This window comes from Musca vetustissima, unplaced genomic scaffold (assembly GCF_032173495.1).
Source record: "Musca vetustissima isolate MV318-11 ecotype Yass unplaced genomic scaffold, APGP_CSIRO_Mvet_v1 utg25319, whole genome shotgun sequence".
In the NCBI taxonomy this organism is placed as follows: Eukaryota; Metazoa; Arthropoda; class Insecta; order Diptera; family Muscidae; genus Musca; species Musca vetustissima.
Genome location: NW_026888583.1, coordinates 14,428 through 31,072, shown reverse-complemented (window position 1 = coordinate 31,072; position 16,645 = coordinate 14,428). Strand labels below are relative to the sequence as shown.

The 16,645-nt window shown below is 33.1% G+C and overlaps 1 protein-coding gene across 1 annotated transcript in view; it reads right to left on the bottom strand.

Annotated features, from left to right (window-relative positions):
• The window catches only part of LOC133336418 (calexcitin-2), a 59,307-nt gene extending 43,272 nt beyond the window's left edge, over positions 1-16,035 (bottom strand). Inside the window, exon 1 of the mRNA XM_061544712.1 lies at positions 15,929-16,035. Within this exon, the coding sequence (XP_061400696.1) occupies positions 15,929-15,986 (58 nt within the window). The 5' untranslated portion in view covers positions 15,987-16,035. The remainder of the gene's footprint in view (positions 1-15,928) is intronic.
• Positions 16,036-16,645: the final 610 nt, after the last annotated feature.

Genomic DNA, 16,645 nt, shown 5'->3' with positions numbered 1-16,645 from the left:
TTGAGTTAGGTTAGAGATGATGTTGTTGAATTGCAGTGTTGGTTTTTCGAGAAGGGCAAGTAGTTTCCAAGGAATCAGCGTGAAGTAACATGTAAAGAGAAAAAATAAGAATAGAGGTACATGAGATTATGTCATTTTTTATAGGATTCAAATTAATTATTTAAAAATTATAATTAAAAGCAGTGAGCGGAACAGTATTATCGGGACCGACCATGATGCACTACACAACTAACACTGAACTCCAACTTTCATTAGACCTATATTCCGAGCCTTTTTTAAGGCAAGTTTTCGCGGTATTTGTACGCTCGTTTTTTATACTACCATCTGTTTGAAATTATGTTTTACAAGATTGGCAAGATTCAAATTTGTCCATGTACTATACACTCATAATTTTGGCTTCTAGACCGACCATTTAAAAAATATACTTTTTGGTTTATTTGATCCCGTAAATATTAAGCGATCATTGGACCATAACAGTGTCATGTACTTTTAAAATGCATACGTTTTTAAAAAAATGTAAAGTTTTTAAGGACGTTACCAGAGATTATGGGTCTGTATAGCCGATAATAGCACTAAATCCACCGTTTTATTAAATTAATTAAAATCCAAAACTTAAAAAAAATCCAATATGTTTGTCGCTTTGTGGGCACTAAAAGTAAGCTTGATTAAAATATTAGGTTATTCAACTTTTGCTTTAATGATGCTCCGTTCGTACAAGATATAAGGTTGGGGAAAAATAAATCCATTTTTCAATCCAATTAATTCAATTGTGTTCGTTGATCGCTCAAAGACGAAGATCGTGAGGGTCGTCCAAAATTGTGAACGTGTTCGTGAAATGATTGTCATGTGACAAATAGAGGTAGAAACTTTAGGTCCTAAAATGCGTGTTTCCGTTGAGTCCCGCACAATTTAAAACTCGATTAAACATGTAAAAAAGTGTCAGTCGGCGTTGCCGACAGATATATACCCTAGTTCTATGGTTTGCGAAGGTTTTATTATTCGTTTTATATAAGGTATATGTTTAATTAAATATGTTTCGGATTTTATGTTTACCGAATATACAATATTGACCCTTTTTATAGGATGTACCAGATGAGAGGGTTCCACCTTCAGACTTGATCTGGGCTTGGTAAATGTAATAGGTTGTTTGGTTTAAATCGGGCATTCCATTCGCCTAATATTGGATTTATAAATGTTGTGGGGGAGGTATCAGAAGGAGTGGACCAATGGATCCCATCTTCAAACTTGATCTATTCTTGGAAAAGATAATAGGTTGTACAAAGTTTTGTTAAAATCGGATAGTCCGTTTAAATGTTATACAATAATTTTTTAACACTATTTTGACCATTTTATGGAGGAGGTACCAGAAGGAGCTGACCAGTGGGTCCAATATTCAAATTTGATCTAGGCTTGATCTAGGTTGTGCAAAGTTTGGTCCATTCCATTAGCCTGCTATTGGATTTATATAATATTGAAAATGTTGACCATCTTTGGGGGAGGTACCAGAAGGAGTGGACCAATGGGTTCCATCTTCCTACTTGATCTAGGAGTGGTAAAGATAATAAGTTGTACAAATGAAATTTTTGAAACTTTGAAGGGGAGGTACTAGAATGAGTAGACCAATGGGTCCCATCTTCCTACTTGATCTAGGCGTGGTAAAGATAACAGGTTGTACAACGTTTCGTTATGATCGGATAGTCCGTTTGCATGTTACTATAAAATATATAAAATAAATTTTTAGCACAATTTTGACCAGAAGGAGTGCACCGATATTCCCCATCTTCGAACTTAAACTAAGTTTGGATTAAGATGTGTAAAGTTTGGATGAAATCGATTATTCCCTTCGAGAGTTATCGTGCGCACCAACCATCCAGCCAGACATTTGTAAATCGACTTCAAATTGTCTGAAATGGATTTGCTCCAAACAAACATGGGTCTAAAACCAATATATCGATGAAGCACAATAGCAATAAGGCTATGAAAACATATACCTTATATAAAGCGAAGATTATATACCTAGCTAACGTGTTTTCCAATTGTTTGCGAATTCGGAACGAATCTCTGCACAAGTGTCCGATTCTGATGCCGAATTGTCACGAAATTGGAACAGTATTGTGTGAAGAAATCTGGAAAATTGTGGCTGAAAATAAAATTGGAATGAACATTCGAATTTGTTTACAACTAATCGTTTACAACGAATGTAAGAAAGTATGGAAATGGGACATTTTGAGTGAATTTTCAATTTTCTGCACAATATTAAAATAAAACATTCGAAAATGGGCACAAAGTACTTTTTGCAGAAATTTGAAAAAAATTACCGTTTATTCAAAAAGTTCGGAAATTTTATCGGATTCGGAAAAAACTCAAAATACTAACGAAAGTTTTTTTTTTTTTTGAAAATCATGCGCCTGTTGGTGACATTGGAGCATTAAGGATAGAAGCTTATCTCCTCCTTCTTCCTTTTGGCTAGTAGAAGGCGACATTTGGGTATTAATGATGGGGTTTTCTATTCTATATATCTCGGAAAATCGGATATCGGAGCCCTTGGCAAAAATTGTTAGCTCGGTATTGTGAGGTCTAATTATGACAGAAATGAATTTCTATAATAAATATACATTTATGTAGGTCCATTATTTCTGATCCCTCCCCCACAAGATGTTACAATTTTGAATAATTAAAAATTTTATAATTTTATACTGTAATTCCGAATAATAATTACCGAGGCTGAGGGGATATATTTATCGGCTACATCGACTGACTCATATTTTTTGTTTTTCCTTTAGTTAAATTATGTAACTAGTTAACGACTAGATAATAGGAAATAGCGATACTATCAGAGCTAATAAGTGTTAAAAGGCCCCTGCAATGATCGGCCGATTATGCTTTATATTTTCCATTGCACTTATTTAATCTTATTGGTCCATGAACGGTCACTTCTGTTATAGCCTTTCTCAGAATAGACCAAAGTATTTAATGTGAAATATATTTGGTTTAACCTGGTTCCCTGTTATTTATTGATTATAACTATAAAGCAATCAGAATCTTGTGATACAACAATAGTCAATCTCGAGCTAAATTGCACCAACTCTTTGCAATTGTTATCCTTAAAGTCCAATCAATTTAAATTTCCTAAGGCCGGGGTGACAGATTTTCCGAAAACATTGTCTCTTGCTCCGAAACTTCCAACCGGTTATTCCCAAAATTTACACATCTCTAATACTTCATCTAAAAAATGTGTCTATCCCACTGGCTTTTTGAAAAATTATGTGTAAATGGTTTTATTAGGCATGTACGCGCTATTAAAGGCGATAGCGCGAGTACAACAATATTTTCTGTTGTTGTTGTCCTTTTATTGCTACGTTTTTAAATTGGCGCTTATGGTGGAGTGTAATAATGTTTGGCTGAATTCTCTATTATTTCTACAACGAACGGTCGTTTTTTTGTTTTTTACGCCAAACACCAAGCTTTATTACCTCGCTGTCGCCATCGTTGTTGCAGCTGTCATTTTGTATCCGTTATGTATTTCAAACAGCCGGAAGTGACTTGTTTTTCAAGTACGCCAGTTTGTTTATAACTATCCCTGGTCGGTTGGTTGGTAGGCAACATCGTCATGTTTGTGTCTCTGTGGGTGTGTGTGTTTATTTGAGTGTTTCAATATTTTTTCCCTATGTTCGCTCGTTTTCGCTCCTCTCTGCTAGGCTAAAAATGCTAGAGTGGCCTAATAAAGTTTTGGGTTGTTGAATATCGTTTCGTTACATTTTTTGCTTTTGTCTCTTTTTTTATTGTGCGACACTTAACGTTTAGCCCCCTATTAAGCATTGTAAATTGGGTTATTTGACGAGCGCCAAATTTCGGGTCAATTGTTAACAGAAGGTCACAAATATTTTGTGCGAACATGAATAATTTACTAGGCTATTGTTCAATTTTGTTGGGAGGACGACACAAGAGAAAAATTAAAGTCAGTCGTTTGGCAGTAATATCTAGTTCTGCCAAATCGTAACAGCTGTAACGACAAATTGTTTAAGGGAACTGTGCTTATTTTGGAAATGGAATTTATTGGAAAAGAGGGAGTTACGTTTAAGAGTTTTTTAAAACTTAAGGCCTGTAATTTCCTTTGGAGAAAGTTCCTTAAAAAAATCCATGCCTATAGCCTTGATGGTCCTTGAGAAAATTAATCTGAATTTCTTAAAAATATTTTTAAGGTTTCACAGGCGTGGATTTTTTAAATTATATTTTTTCAAGGGTCATTACAAGGCGTGGATTTTTTAAAGAATATTTTTTCAAGGGTCTGTACAAGGCGTGGATTTTTTAAAGAATATTTTTTCAAGGGTCTGTACAACGCGTGGATTTGTTTAAATATTTTTTCAAGGGTCTGTACAACGCGTGGATTTTTTTAAAGAATATTTTTTCAAGGGTCTAAACAACGCGTGGATTTTTTTTAAATATTTTTTCAAGGGTCATTACAAGGCGTGGATTTTTTAAAGAATATTTTTTTCAAGGGTCATTACAAGGCGTGGATTTTTTAAAGAATATTTTTTTCAAGAGAATATTTTTTCAGGGGTCATTACAAGGCGTGGATTTTTTAAAGAATATTTTTTCAGGGGTCATTACAAGGCGTGGATTTTTTAAAGAATATTTTTTCAGGGGTCATTACAAGGCGTGGATTTTTTAAAGAATATTTTTTTAAAGAATATTTTTTCAGGGGTTTTTTTAAAGGCGTACAAAATATCGCAATTCTACACAATGTACATTTTATTTTACTCCCAAGTGTTTATTGTTAATCCCTGTTTTTATGGTTTTGAATTTAATGCTAAAATGTATGAAAATCCTTGTCCCAAGTTGACATCTAAAGTGTTGTTCTACGTTTATACTTTAACTTCTAATTTATATTACAAATTTGTATTTTTGGTTTGTATTAACAATTTGTTCTCTCTTGTTTTTCTTTCTAGACCCCTCCCCTCGCCTTCGCCATGGCATAAATCACGTGGGGATTATTTTCCCTTGTGGAACGGTAAAAGAGAGAGTAGTTCATGATGCTACCAATTGCAAAGACATTCCTGTGGACATGCCAGAAAGTAATCGTCCTGCTTGCCTTGAAGTGTGTTCTTAAGAGTTTTATGATAAATGTTGCGGTAAATTTTGTTTATAAATACTGGTGAGTAGTATTTTGAATGTCGTTTTTTCTTAAACCATCATGATGTGATAATAAATTATACAAAAAGTATATTTTGTGTTAAAATGGGGGAAAATAAAAAAATAGTAAGAAATCCACAGTACTTCGACTTCAGCAAAATGGTCCGACATGATTTCCATACTAAATTCCAATTTTTAAAATCAAGTTCCCTTTGATCCGCTTTAATATTTAAATTTAAAAAAATATATTTTTTTTATATTTCAAATTTCATTTAAATTTTACATCGAGTTTTTAATGTCCATAGCTTATTCCTTAGTTATGACCTTTTATGAAAAAATAAGTATGAAATTTAATACAGACATCCTCATAGCCTAATAACACACATATTTCTTTTTTATTCTGTCTATCATGCACATATGTGCCTGATGTGTAGATATATCTACTTTATTATTATTTGAATTATACATAATTTAGCCTTCATTGAATATTCCCTTTGCAAGTATTGCAACAGAAAAAATAGTTCTGCAATGAGGATGGTGGAAACAATAGGAAGTTTGGGTAATATTTCATACTGCAAAATATATTCACACATATTAGGTTGTCCCATATTTTTCTTCCGCGCCACGCTATGAGTCTGACTGGCTATGCTAATATAAACATGCAGGCTTATCTCTTAGCCGTTCATGGCATCGGCTTCAGTCATCCCAGAGCTTCCAGTTTCGTTGGTTACAAAGCCAATAGTGCAAAGGACACTGCAGACGAGATTTGCACCGTTTACAGGAGTTGTACTACGACCATTACCACCGTCCACAATTGCTTTGAGGAATTTAGAGCGGGCCATTTTGATTTGTCAGATGAATACCGCAGCAGCCGCCCAAGACTGTACTCGCTGAAAATCCGCGATATAGTGTGCGGGAGATAGTGGATGACACTAACATTCCCAAGACAACGGTTCATAGGCATTTGATCAAGATGGGATATGCAAATCGACATGAAAATTGAAGAAACTTATGGGATAACCTAATACTTAAAATATGTGTAATAGAAATTATTTCCCAATACACATAAAGTTATTTGGCAATGGAAAATACTGTGTAATTAAAATACTGTGTAATTAAATATGAAATATTGCAACAATTTTTAGTTAGTTTTTAGTTAGAAGAGTGTGAAAAATTTTTCAGGGAAATATATTAAAGGTCAGAAAATTTTGGCAACAAATAAACATTGTCGGATTAGAACAACATTTCAGGATGCATTCTGTTATTTCGATTATATCTAAAAACATGTGTTATCAATTTTAAGGGTCTTGTCTAAAAGTGGGATTTCCTAAGTGATTTCAGTCGTATACGTATTGATGTTACTAATACGCAACAATTGTCAAAAGACTTCGAGGCGGCCAATGGTCACTGTGCTTGAAAAAAACTATGAGAATGTAGCAAGAAGTCAATAAAATAATTGTGGGTATCATAAATTCATTAGAAATCCAACATTGGCTAGGTTAAGAGGATTTATATATTTTTATTGATGGCCAGACTTTTTTTAAAGAGGTAAATAAATATTGTCGGATACGATCCAAAGTATCACCTTGGAAAATAAGTGCTGCGTGATTGTTACTTTGAAGATATCGAGAGCAATTTATGTAAAATGTAAAGGGGTGCACTAAAGAGATTTCAAGTATTCCTAGGCGTATACGTATTGATGTTACTAATAGGCAACATAGATTAAAATTTATTTCTGTTGCTATTAGGTTGGGAACAAATACGTCTATTATTTTTATATAAACTACATGACTTTGTTTAACATGCTTCGGAATATCCCAAATATGCACCGTTTTGTTGTATGACTTGTTGCTATTTTAAAGGTAACTTCATAATGCTTCCCTCATAGAAGTCCTCTCTATTTGCAAAAAACTTTAGTAGTCGATTTTTTATCATTAAAGAAATTTTGCAATGCAAGAAAATCAAAACATCAAAAATTTCTAAACGGAATTTACGAAACCAAAATTGCACATAATTGGCTGTTACAGTATCGGAACCACAAACACTATTCACAATTTTAGCCGCTTGGCTTGCATTTTCGCCTTTGTCAAAGAAAAACTGTGACATGTACCAAATTTTCTCTTTGTTCACCTTAATTTTTAAAACCATGTAACTCACAACTGATTTCACCAATAAGAAAAAAGTTTTTTACTGCGAAATGTCACTTTTCCCACGAACATAAATCTGAAATTGTTTGATCGATACTTTACGAGAAATTTATCATTACAGCCATCTGCCGAAAAAAATAATGGATTTCTATGTTTCCAACCCAATATTTCCCAGGTGCTTCCAAGTTATCTACGGCGTATACATATATATGTTACTTATACGCAACATATGTCAAAAACATATTCGCCATTTGTAAAGGTAAATTAAAATGTTGTCCTTTCTTTAATAAAGGGAAACTTTTCCCTCCTTATGGGAGAAGTCATAATTTCGAATCTCAATATATATTTGGCATTACCTCAACAATTATTAGGGTTTTTTCTTTTTACCAATTCAACAATCAATATTTGACATCCTTTAATGGCAATCTTGTTAATGAATTTAGGGTACTATAGATTTTTATTTAGTTTTTTGGTTAATATTTTCTTTCAAACACTGTAAAATTGGCACGCAAAATGTCTTTTGACATATGTTGCGTATAAGTATCATCAATACGTATACGCCTAAGTATCCCTCAAATGTGTCTTATAGGGTTTTTTTACCTCGGCACCTATTTTCCAAAGAAATTCCTGACATATTGACCCGAATTCGAAAGTATTTATTTCATTTTTAACAAATAGCCTGGTCATCAGTAAATACGTAGACATCGTGGATTTATGTTGGCATTCTATGATTTTTTGTTGATAGTATGGTGTTGATTTTTGTTGTGACATTTACGTTTATTTTTTTAAGCACTGTACCAGCCTTTATGAATTCCGACATATGTTGCATATAAGTACCGACAATACGTATACGCATGAGGGTGCTACTTGAAATCACTTTTTGGTCACTCTTTACACTGCGCATAAATGTGTTTAGACATCTTCAAAGTAACAATCCCGCAGAGCACTTGTTTGCCATTGAAAAAAAAATCCAGCATGACATTTTGGCCCTGATCCGAACGACAAAATTTATTAACTGCATTTTTCTTTTTAGCAAATAGTCTGGCCATAGGCTGGCTGGCTTCCAAAAGCAGAAGGTTGTCATTTGTTTGTTAATAGATTTATGGGTAGAAGAAAAAAATGTGTAGGCATCTTACTTGGAATGCATTTGAAAAGGACCGGACACGATAAAAAATCAATTCACATTTTTGATTTCAATGAAAGGAGAAACGCAGTCAATTACAATTTATATCCTTTTCAATTGTATCTAAAGTAAAAAAAAAATACTTGCAATTATTTTATTGCCAAATTTATGACCATTATGTTTTTTGAGAGGCTAGAGCCACATTCTGCATTATTGTCCAAGAATTTTTCAGCTGTCACTTACACATGAGAGGATATATATATATAGCTCCGTTGCGGAAACCACAATATTGTCAATGGGAAAATGAAATGAAATTAACTTTCACCAAACCACACCATAATATCTGCCAGGAACACCATTACACCATATACACAAACACATAGCAACACTCACACACACACACATTTACACTTACACCACCGCACATAACTCTGCACCAATTAATGTATCAATAAATTATTAATTTCACATCTGTGGCTATGAATTTCATTATCTGGGGAGTGTGCGTCGCGTTGCATTTCGCCAATTTTTCAATTGTTGACCGACCATTAGTGCAGCCAAACATAACTGACCGACATGGTTGCACATATGATGGGCGTCGAAGGATGTGACGTGAATGTATGTGTGTGTGTGCACACGCGTGTTCATAAATTTGTAACACTTAATGACACAATGACATTGGTGTTTACATGGCAGTATATTTAGCCATGGATTATCTCTATCATTATTGCATTAATTAGACCAGCAGTTGTCAGTCGATGGCGAATGTATGTATGCAGTATGTGTTTGGGGAGTTATTTATATGCTGTATGTATGTGTATGGTGCAATTATAATGAATGCCATCAATGTGGTGTTAATTTCCGGGAATATTATCTGTTTAATTATTTTTGTAAAACAAAAAATTCAAAGAATATTGAATTGAAAAATTTTATTAAGGCACTTTATAACTGTTATCGGATTCGGTTCAAAATAGGATGTCTTTAACAATTGTTGATGGCTAGACTTACAAATATTGTGTGGTGTAGCCAAAATGAAAACTAATTACTGCTAGTTTCTTCCTTTGAAGATGTCTACATACATTTATGTGAACTTTAAATGGTGGATAAAAATTAATTTCAGGTGTACTTAGGCGTATACGTATTCATGTTACTAATACGCGGGATATGGCAAGATATATATTCGTTGCGAATGGACACAGTTTTTCTATAAAAAGGAAAACGGAAATGTTTAAAAAAATCAATAATAGAACGTTGACAACTATAAATTCATTGTTAACAGAACCGATCTCAGGTTAGGGTAGTTTATAAATATATTTTTCTACATTGGTTTGAAAGAATGTCAAGTAATCATTGTTACTTTCAATGTCTAAGTATTTATTGAGGGCCAGACCATTTGGTAAATTTTGCATATACGTGTTGCGGGGTTTTTACTTTGAAGATGTCTGAATACATTTATGAGAATTGCAGAGGGTGACCGTAAGAGATTTGAAGTATTCTTAGGCGTATACATATTGATGTTACTTATACGCAACATATGTCGGAATTCATATCGGCTGCCAAATGGACACAGTATCTATAAAAATACGAAAATGGAAAGAAGCCACTAACAAAATGAAAAGAACAATAAATTTACACAAATAGCACGAACGCAGATTATTGATTTTTAGTTTGAGAATATCTAAGTATTTATTGACACGCGATTTTTTTTTTTTTTTGAAAGAAAAGAGTTGGCGCAAAATTTCTGGCTGTATTCTGAAAGAGAAGCAAGTCCTGTGGGACTTTTACTTTGAAGTTGTCTTAACACATTTTTATGTAATGTAAAGGCTGACCTAAAGAGATTTCAAGTATTCTCAGGCGTATACATATTGATGTTACTAATACGCAACCTATGCCACAGGACTTATTGGTTGCCACAGAGGTAAAAGTGTTTGGAAAAAAGCCTAAGAAAATATAATAAAAATCACTGAAAAATTTGCGGCTCATTAGTAACACCCAATATAGCGTAAGTTAGTGCCAAACATTGATTTTTTTCGTTGAGGGTGTCTAAGTATTTATTGTCGGATCTGGGCCAAAATGTAATGTATTTCTTTTGAAAAACTAGTGCTGTAGGAAATTGTTACTTTGAACATGCCTTTATATGTATGACATGTAAAAAGGTGAACAAAAGTTGTCTGATTTCAAGTATTCTCAGGCGAATACGTTTTGATGGTACTTATACGCAACATATGTCAAGACCAATTCTTGCTGCAAATGACTACAGTGGTTAGGAAAAATACAAACATTTAGCAGATAAACAATTATGAAAGTAGGACGAAAAAATCCAATGTGGTAACACAGCTTGGCTCAGGATAGTGCAGTAATTAAATATTTTTCTGATACATTGGTTTGAGAGGATACCAGAGGATTATTACTTCGAGTATGTCTAAGTATCAATTGCTGGCTAGACTATTTGCTAAAAAGGAAAGTAAATATTGTAGATTGCACACAAAAATGCATGCGGCCTTTGAAAAGGGTAATAAGTGCTGTGTGTTGTGTTACTTTGAGGATTTCTAAAAACATGTATGTGGGTGATGTGAGAGTGTGTTCCCAATTGGTTTCAAGTACACTTAACCCTACGGTCAATAACCGGGTACATTTGTACCTTTTTTTGAATAAAAATGCTGTAAAATATTTAATAATGGAGATATTTGTATAAAATTTTGAGGAATCATTCTTGAGGTATTTTCACACATAATCGAAGAAAAAATTATAAATATTTTCCATATATATAATTTTTACAATTTTTTGAAGTTATTACCTACGTAGATCAATAACCGTGGTACATTTGTACCCATCTAAAGATAGCTCTGTAACTCATTAAAAAATTGGACTATCGTGAGGTTTTTTGTTTTAAATTAGTCTATGCGAATCTGGTCTAGATGTAGGAACTCAAAATTATATACACATTAAAATAATATATATTTAAATCCATGCTTAAATGATAATCTATCTAAAACAATCATAGTAAATTCGTTATAGCATTCGAATGGCTTAAGCTTTTTTAGTTATTTTTTTATTGGGATCTTACTTAGGTGTTCCTCAAACCCTCTGCAAATTTTTGTGGCCCTAGACAACGTGGGGCCATCAGGGCGACTCGTGGAAGTCAGAAACTACCCTGGTTTTCCCTTGGTATACAGGGACAACAACAATGATTATTGTGCGTAATTATCCAATTATTCTTCATATTGGGCCTGAAACTTTTTCTATAATCGAATTAGTCTGATTTATTACAATCCTAAATTGGCGTAAATATATAAACTATCATTAAATAACGTTTTAAAGTATTAAATAGTGTTAAAAATGTGCCAATCACAATCTCTAAACTCATAAAATGTGAATAATTGGCAATAATAATTGTTTTAGTCCCTGTATACCAAAGGAAAACTAGGGTAGTTTCTGACTTCCACGAGTCGCCCTGATGGCCGCATGTTGTCTAGGGCCACCAAAATTTACAGAGGGGTTGAGGAACACCTAAATAAGATCCCAATAAAAAAATAACTAAAAAAGCTTAACCCATTCGAAAGCTATAACGAATTTACTATGATTGTTTTAGATAGATTATCATTTAAGAATGGATTTAAATATATATTATTTTAATGTATATATAATTTTGAGTTCCTACATCTAGACCAGATCCGCATAGACTAATTTAAAACAAAAAACCTCACGATAGTCCAATTTTTTAATGAGTTACAGAGCTATCTTTGGATGGGTACAAATGTACCACGGTTATTGATCTACGTATACTTTTTTGGTTATTGACCGTAGGGTTAAGCGTATACGTATTCATGTTACCAATACGCAACATATGCCAAGAGACATATCTGGCGCCAGTGGATACAATATTAAAAAATGCAACGAAAATTAAAAGAAAATATATAAAAAAATAATGACAGCCATAAATTCATTGATAGCCTAACAAAATTCTGAGGTTAGGGTAGTTAATAAATATTTTCGTTAGCTTTCTAGTAAACATTTACTTGGTTAGATGCCAAGTATTGATTGTAAATATAGATGTGCCCAAGCATTTTAAATTTACTATGACGGGTTTTATCAACATTTTGTAGTAAGGTTAAGTGTACTATGGGGCGTATGAGTGCTACTTAAGATACATTTCACTACGTATACGCAACATGTGGAATTGGAAAATAAAGTAAGAACACAATTCATTAGGTAAGAACACATTTTTGAAAATAAAGAATTTCGTTTGTAATCTGCAATATTTGAGGACTTTTAATTGAATATTATGATTGTTGCAAATTGCGAACTTTTGAGCAAAAACAACGCCCAAGATACGAGATTAAAGCCAAAACCTTATCTCCCAGTGGAAACATCAAGAAGGGCCAAGACAACAAAAAACGAGTTCGGTCAAATGTAAAGGTTTTGCTCCCTATTTTCTTCGGCTGCAGATCCTTTGGCCAATAATCCTATGGCACAAAATTGTGGAAAATTTAATCATGGATTGAGCATTACTATAGCGGATCAGCTCTCAGCGATGACTGTGTGTGAGTTTTTGGCCAAAAAGAAAACCGTATTTATGCCTCAACCCCTGTATCAGCTAGGCTTGGTCCTTGCTGTATTTCCTCTCTTCCGAAAACTGAAGAAATCTTAAAGAAAAATAGGAACGAAACAAGTTGCCTATACCAAAAAAAAAAAAAAAAAAAAAAAAAAAAAATAACAAAAAAAAAAAAAAAAAAAAAAAAACGTGCCTCCGAGCGATTGGGAAATATGCTGGCAGGCTCCCAGGGACGACTGAATTTATTAGAAAATTTACAAATTGAATTGAACTTTCCCTGGAGATGTATTCAGGTCTGTTCTAACTTGTGCAAAATGGCATGAGATAGACCCATGGTTCCTTTTGAAAATATGCATAAAATCACTTTCTGAGTCGAATTATGGTTGTACGTCCGTCTGTGCATGTTAAATTGTAAACAAAGCACAGGTCGCATTTATGATCCGAATGATATGAAATGTGTAACATCCCACTCATTTGGCCTAAGGATGAGCCCTATTGAAATTAAAAAAGAAATTGGTTCTTATTTATATGTAGCTCCCATATATAGGTTTGTCCAATTCCACAAAAGTTCACCCAATGGCGCACTGAATTAAGTACACATTGACCTATATGAAGTTTTGTATAAATCGCTTCATATTTAGAGTTAGCTCACATTCAAACTCCCAACATATGGTCGATTGATACCAAATTTAGCATAGCGCATGAAATTGAGTCTATAATGTTGTGAGCTACGTTTCATTGAAATCGGTTAAGATTTAGATATAGCTCCCATATATTAAGTTGGGGAAAAATAAATCCATTATTTTTTCGCCAGATGGCTGTACTGATAGATGTCAATTATGTGGAATTTTACTATTGTAGATTCCATTCAGAAAATTTGAATGTTAAAGATGCACCTCGCACAGGTAGGCCGGTCGTCTAAAATGTCGATAAAATCGGAGAAATAATATAAGTAGACGGGCATGTTAGCAGTTGTAACATCGCCCAGGAGCTAAAGATCGACCATAAAACTGTTCTAAACCATTTACAATTGGCCAGAAACGGCCAGACAGGAGAGGTGTCGTGTTCCACCAGGACAACGCTAGGTATCTAGGGAGGATTCTGATAATCAACTACTAGAGTTTTTTACAAGTAGAGAGCAGGATTTCTATGAGAGAGGCTTTATGAAGTTTCCTTTAAAATGGCAACAAACCATACAACAATATTTTCGTGCGATTTTATGTATATATAGTGTAGCACACCCCCAATTACTCTAGCGATTTACACGAAATTGATCTTAGGGCATCAAATTGGGTCTAGATCGATGTGTGCGAAGTTTTGTCGAAATCGGTTCTGATTTAGATAAAGCTCCCATATATATTTTTCTTCCGATTTAATGTATATGGTGAACCAAAGTCCCTACATATCACTCGATTTACACGAAATTTGGTATAGCGCACTGAATTGAGTCTATAATGAAGTGTGCGAAGTCTCGTTGAAATCAGTTCAGATTTAGATATAGCTCCCAAGTATATTCATGCCCGATTTTTAGACCATACTACCATTACTTGTCCGATGGAGACGAAATTTTATATAGTAAATTGAATCTAGAATGTTGTATGTTAAGTTTTGTTGAAATCGGTTCAGATTTAGATATAATTCTCATATATATTTTCGTCCAAGTGTATATGAATGGTGCACAAAAGAGGCTATTTCTCATTCATGCACGCGAAATTTGCACAATTTATTGAATTGAGTCTAGCATGGGGTGTGCTATTTATTTTTAATTTGTTAAGAATTGACTTAAATATATATTTAGATTACATACTACATTTCGTTCGATTCCATAATTTTCTATCGACAGGATATCGTTTATATGAACATATCTTCTATGTACCTAAAGTGGTGAAGGGTATCATATAGTCGGCCCCGTCCGACTTTTGAACTTTTCTTACTGAATCAATCTAAGAACTATTCATGTTAAATTTTATCAAAAATATGTTGTCGAAAAATGCGACTAGGCACTTAAAAATATGAAAATTGTGCTTAGGTCTTCGGTTTTCTCAGAACCGAAGTGCAAAGAAATTTAACCTTCTATTCAAAATACCTTTTATCGATCGGGACATTTTTATGACGGCTATGCCATAGTACATTTTTGGTGAAAGGGCTGGAGATCCAATGAGAACTCAAAATACCAAATTATAGGTACTAATTAAGGGGTAACGGTATATGGCAGCTATATCAGAACTTGTACTGACATTCTAAGACTAATAGCAATGTATGTGCAAATGTTTTAAAACTATATCCGAATTATTACGAACTCAATCGATATTTCAACAGACGGAGGAGATTAAATTGACGTAGGATTTTATCCGAAGCAGGAATATATAGATACTTCATTGGGACTCAGGTGGATATTTCGAGAAAAAGTGAGTAGTAAATTGAACTTACACTCCATCCTATTTATTCTTTAAAATACAGAGAACTCTTGATAATGTGAACACTCAAACTCACATTAAAGTATTGAAAAAAATCAGGGAATAAGCGGTAAATAAACTGGTCGAATCGAAAATGTGAAGAAATTCGAAAATATGAACTACTTCGACATTAATTAGTCCACATTATCCAGTGTTCACTGTATTAGATGTTCACATTATCGAGAGTTCACAATATATTCAATAACATCAAAAACTGTGGGGCGTATGATTGATGATATATGTTGCCTTCAAATTACGTATACGCAATATTGGCAAACATTCCGAGTTGCTAAGCTTTAACATTGAATTTTTAGCCATTAAGTTTTCAATAACTTTCTGATATTCTTTTTAAGATTTTCTAATTAATCAACTTTAGTAACCTACTAATTCCGATTCGATCACCTTGTTCCATATTCCCTCCATCCGACTTCACTTCAATACAAGTTTTAATAAGAATAATAAAATAAAAAAATAAATAAACACAAGCGCAGATAAAAGAAAATCCATTACTCACCAAAGAAAACGTTGAACAAGAACAACAACTTCTTCTTGCGGAAATCAGAGATGGACATGTTGATAGTTGTTTTTATTAGTTGCTCTGCACAAAAAAGGAAATTGGAAAAATGCTAGCTGTAAAGATAGGAAAAGGCAAAGAATGGAAAGCAATTATTAATAAAATTGTACAGATATATATATATATATATATATACAAGAGGATAACAACAAATATTTTATAAGAGGATATTTAAAAAATATGTATTGTTAAATTTATTGTTTTCGTTATTATAATTTATGGCTAATATAAAGGAAGTGTTCAAGAAATGGGAAACAGTTCTTTGTTAATTGACTCTTTGAAGTTCAATTAAAGCATGGGAATCATAAAGACAGAGCGGTATTAGTTTGGGTTATTTATATCCTACTCGACTATATTGTAAGGGTATTATATATGTTTTTTTTTTTTTTTAATTTTACAACCCTTTTAAGACTTTAAAATTTTAATGCTTATTTTAATATTTTAGCTATTTCTTTTTTAATACTTCACATTTATTTATAAATCAAATATTTTATTTTTTCCATTTAGTTTTTCATTTTTCCTTTGATTTTAGAAACCCCTCTGTGGATTATAAAATCCTAATGTTTATTTTTGCTATTTCATCTTGAATACTTTACGATTATTTCGTTTAGAATTATTATCTTTGCAATTTCCATTTGCATTGACTGACGAATACTC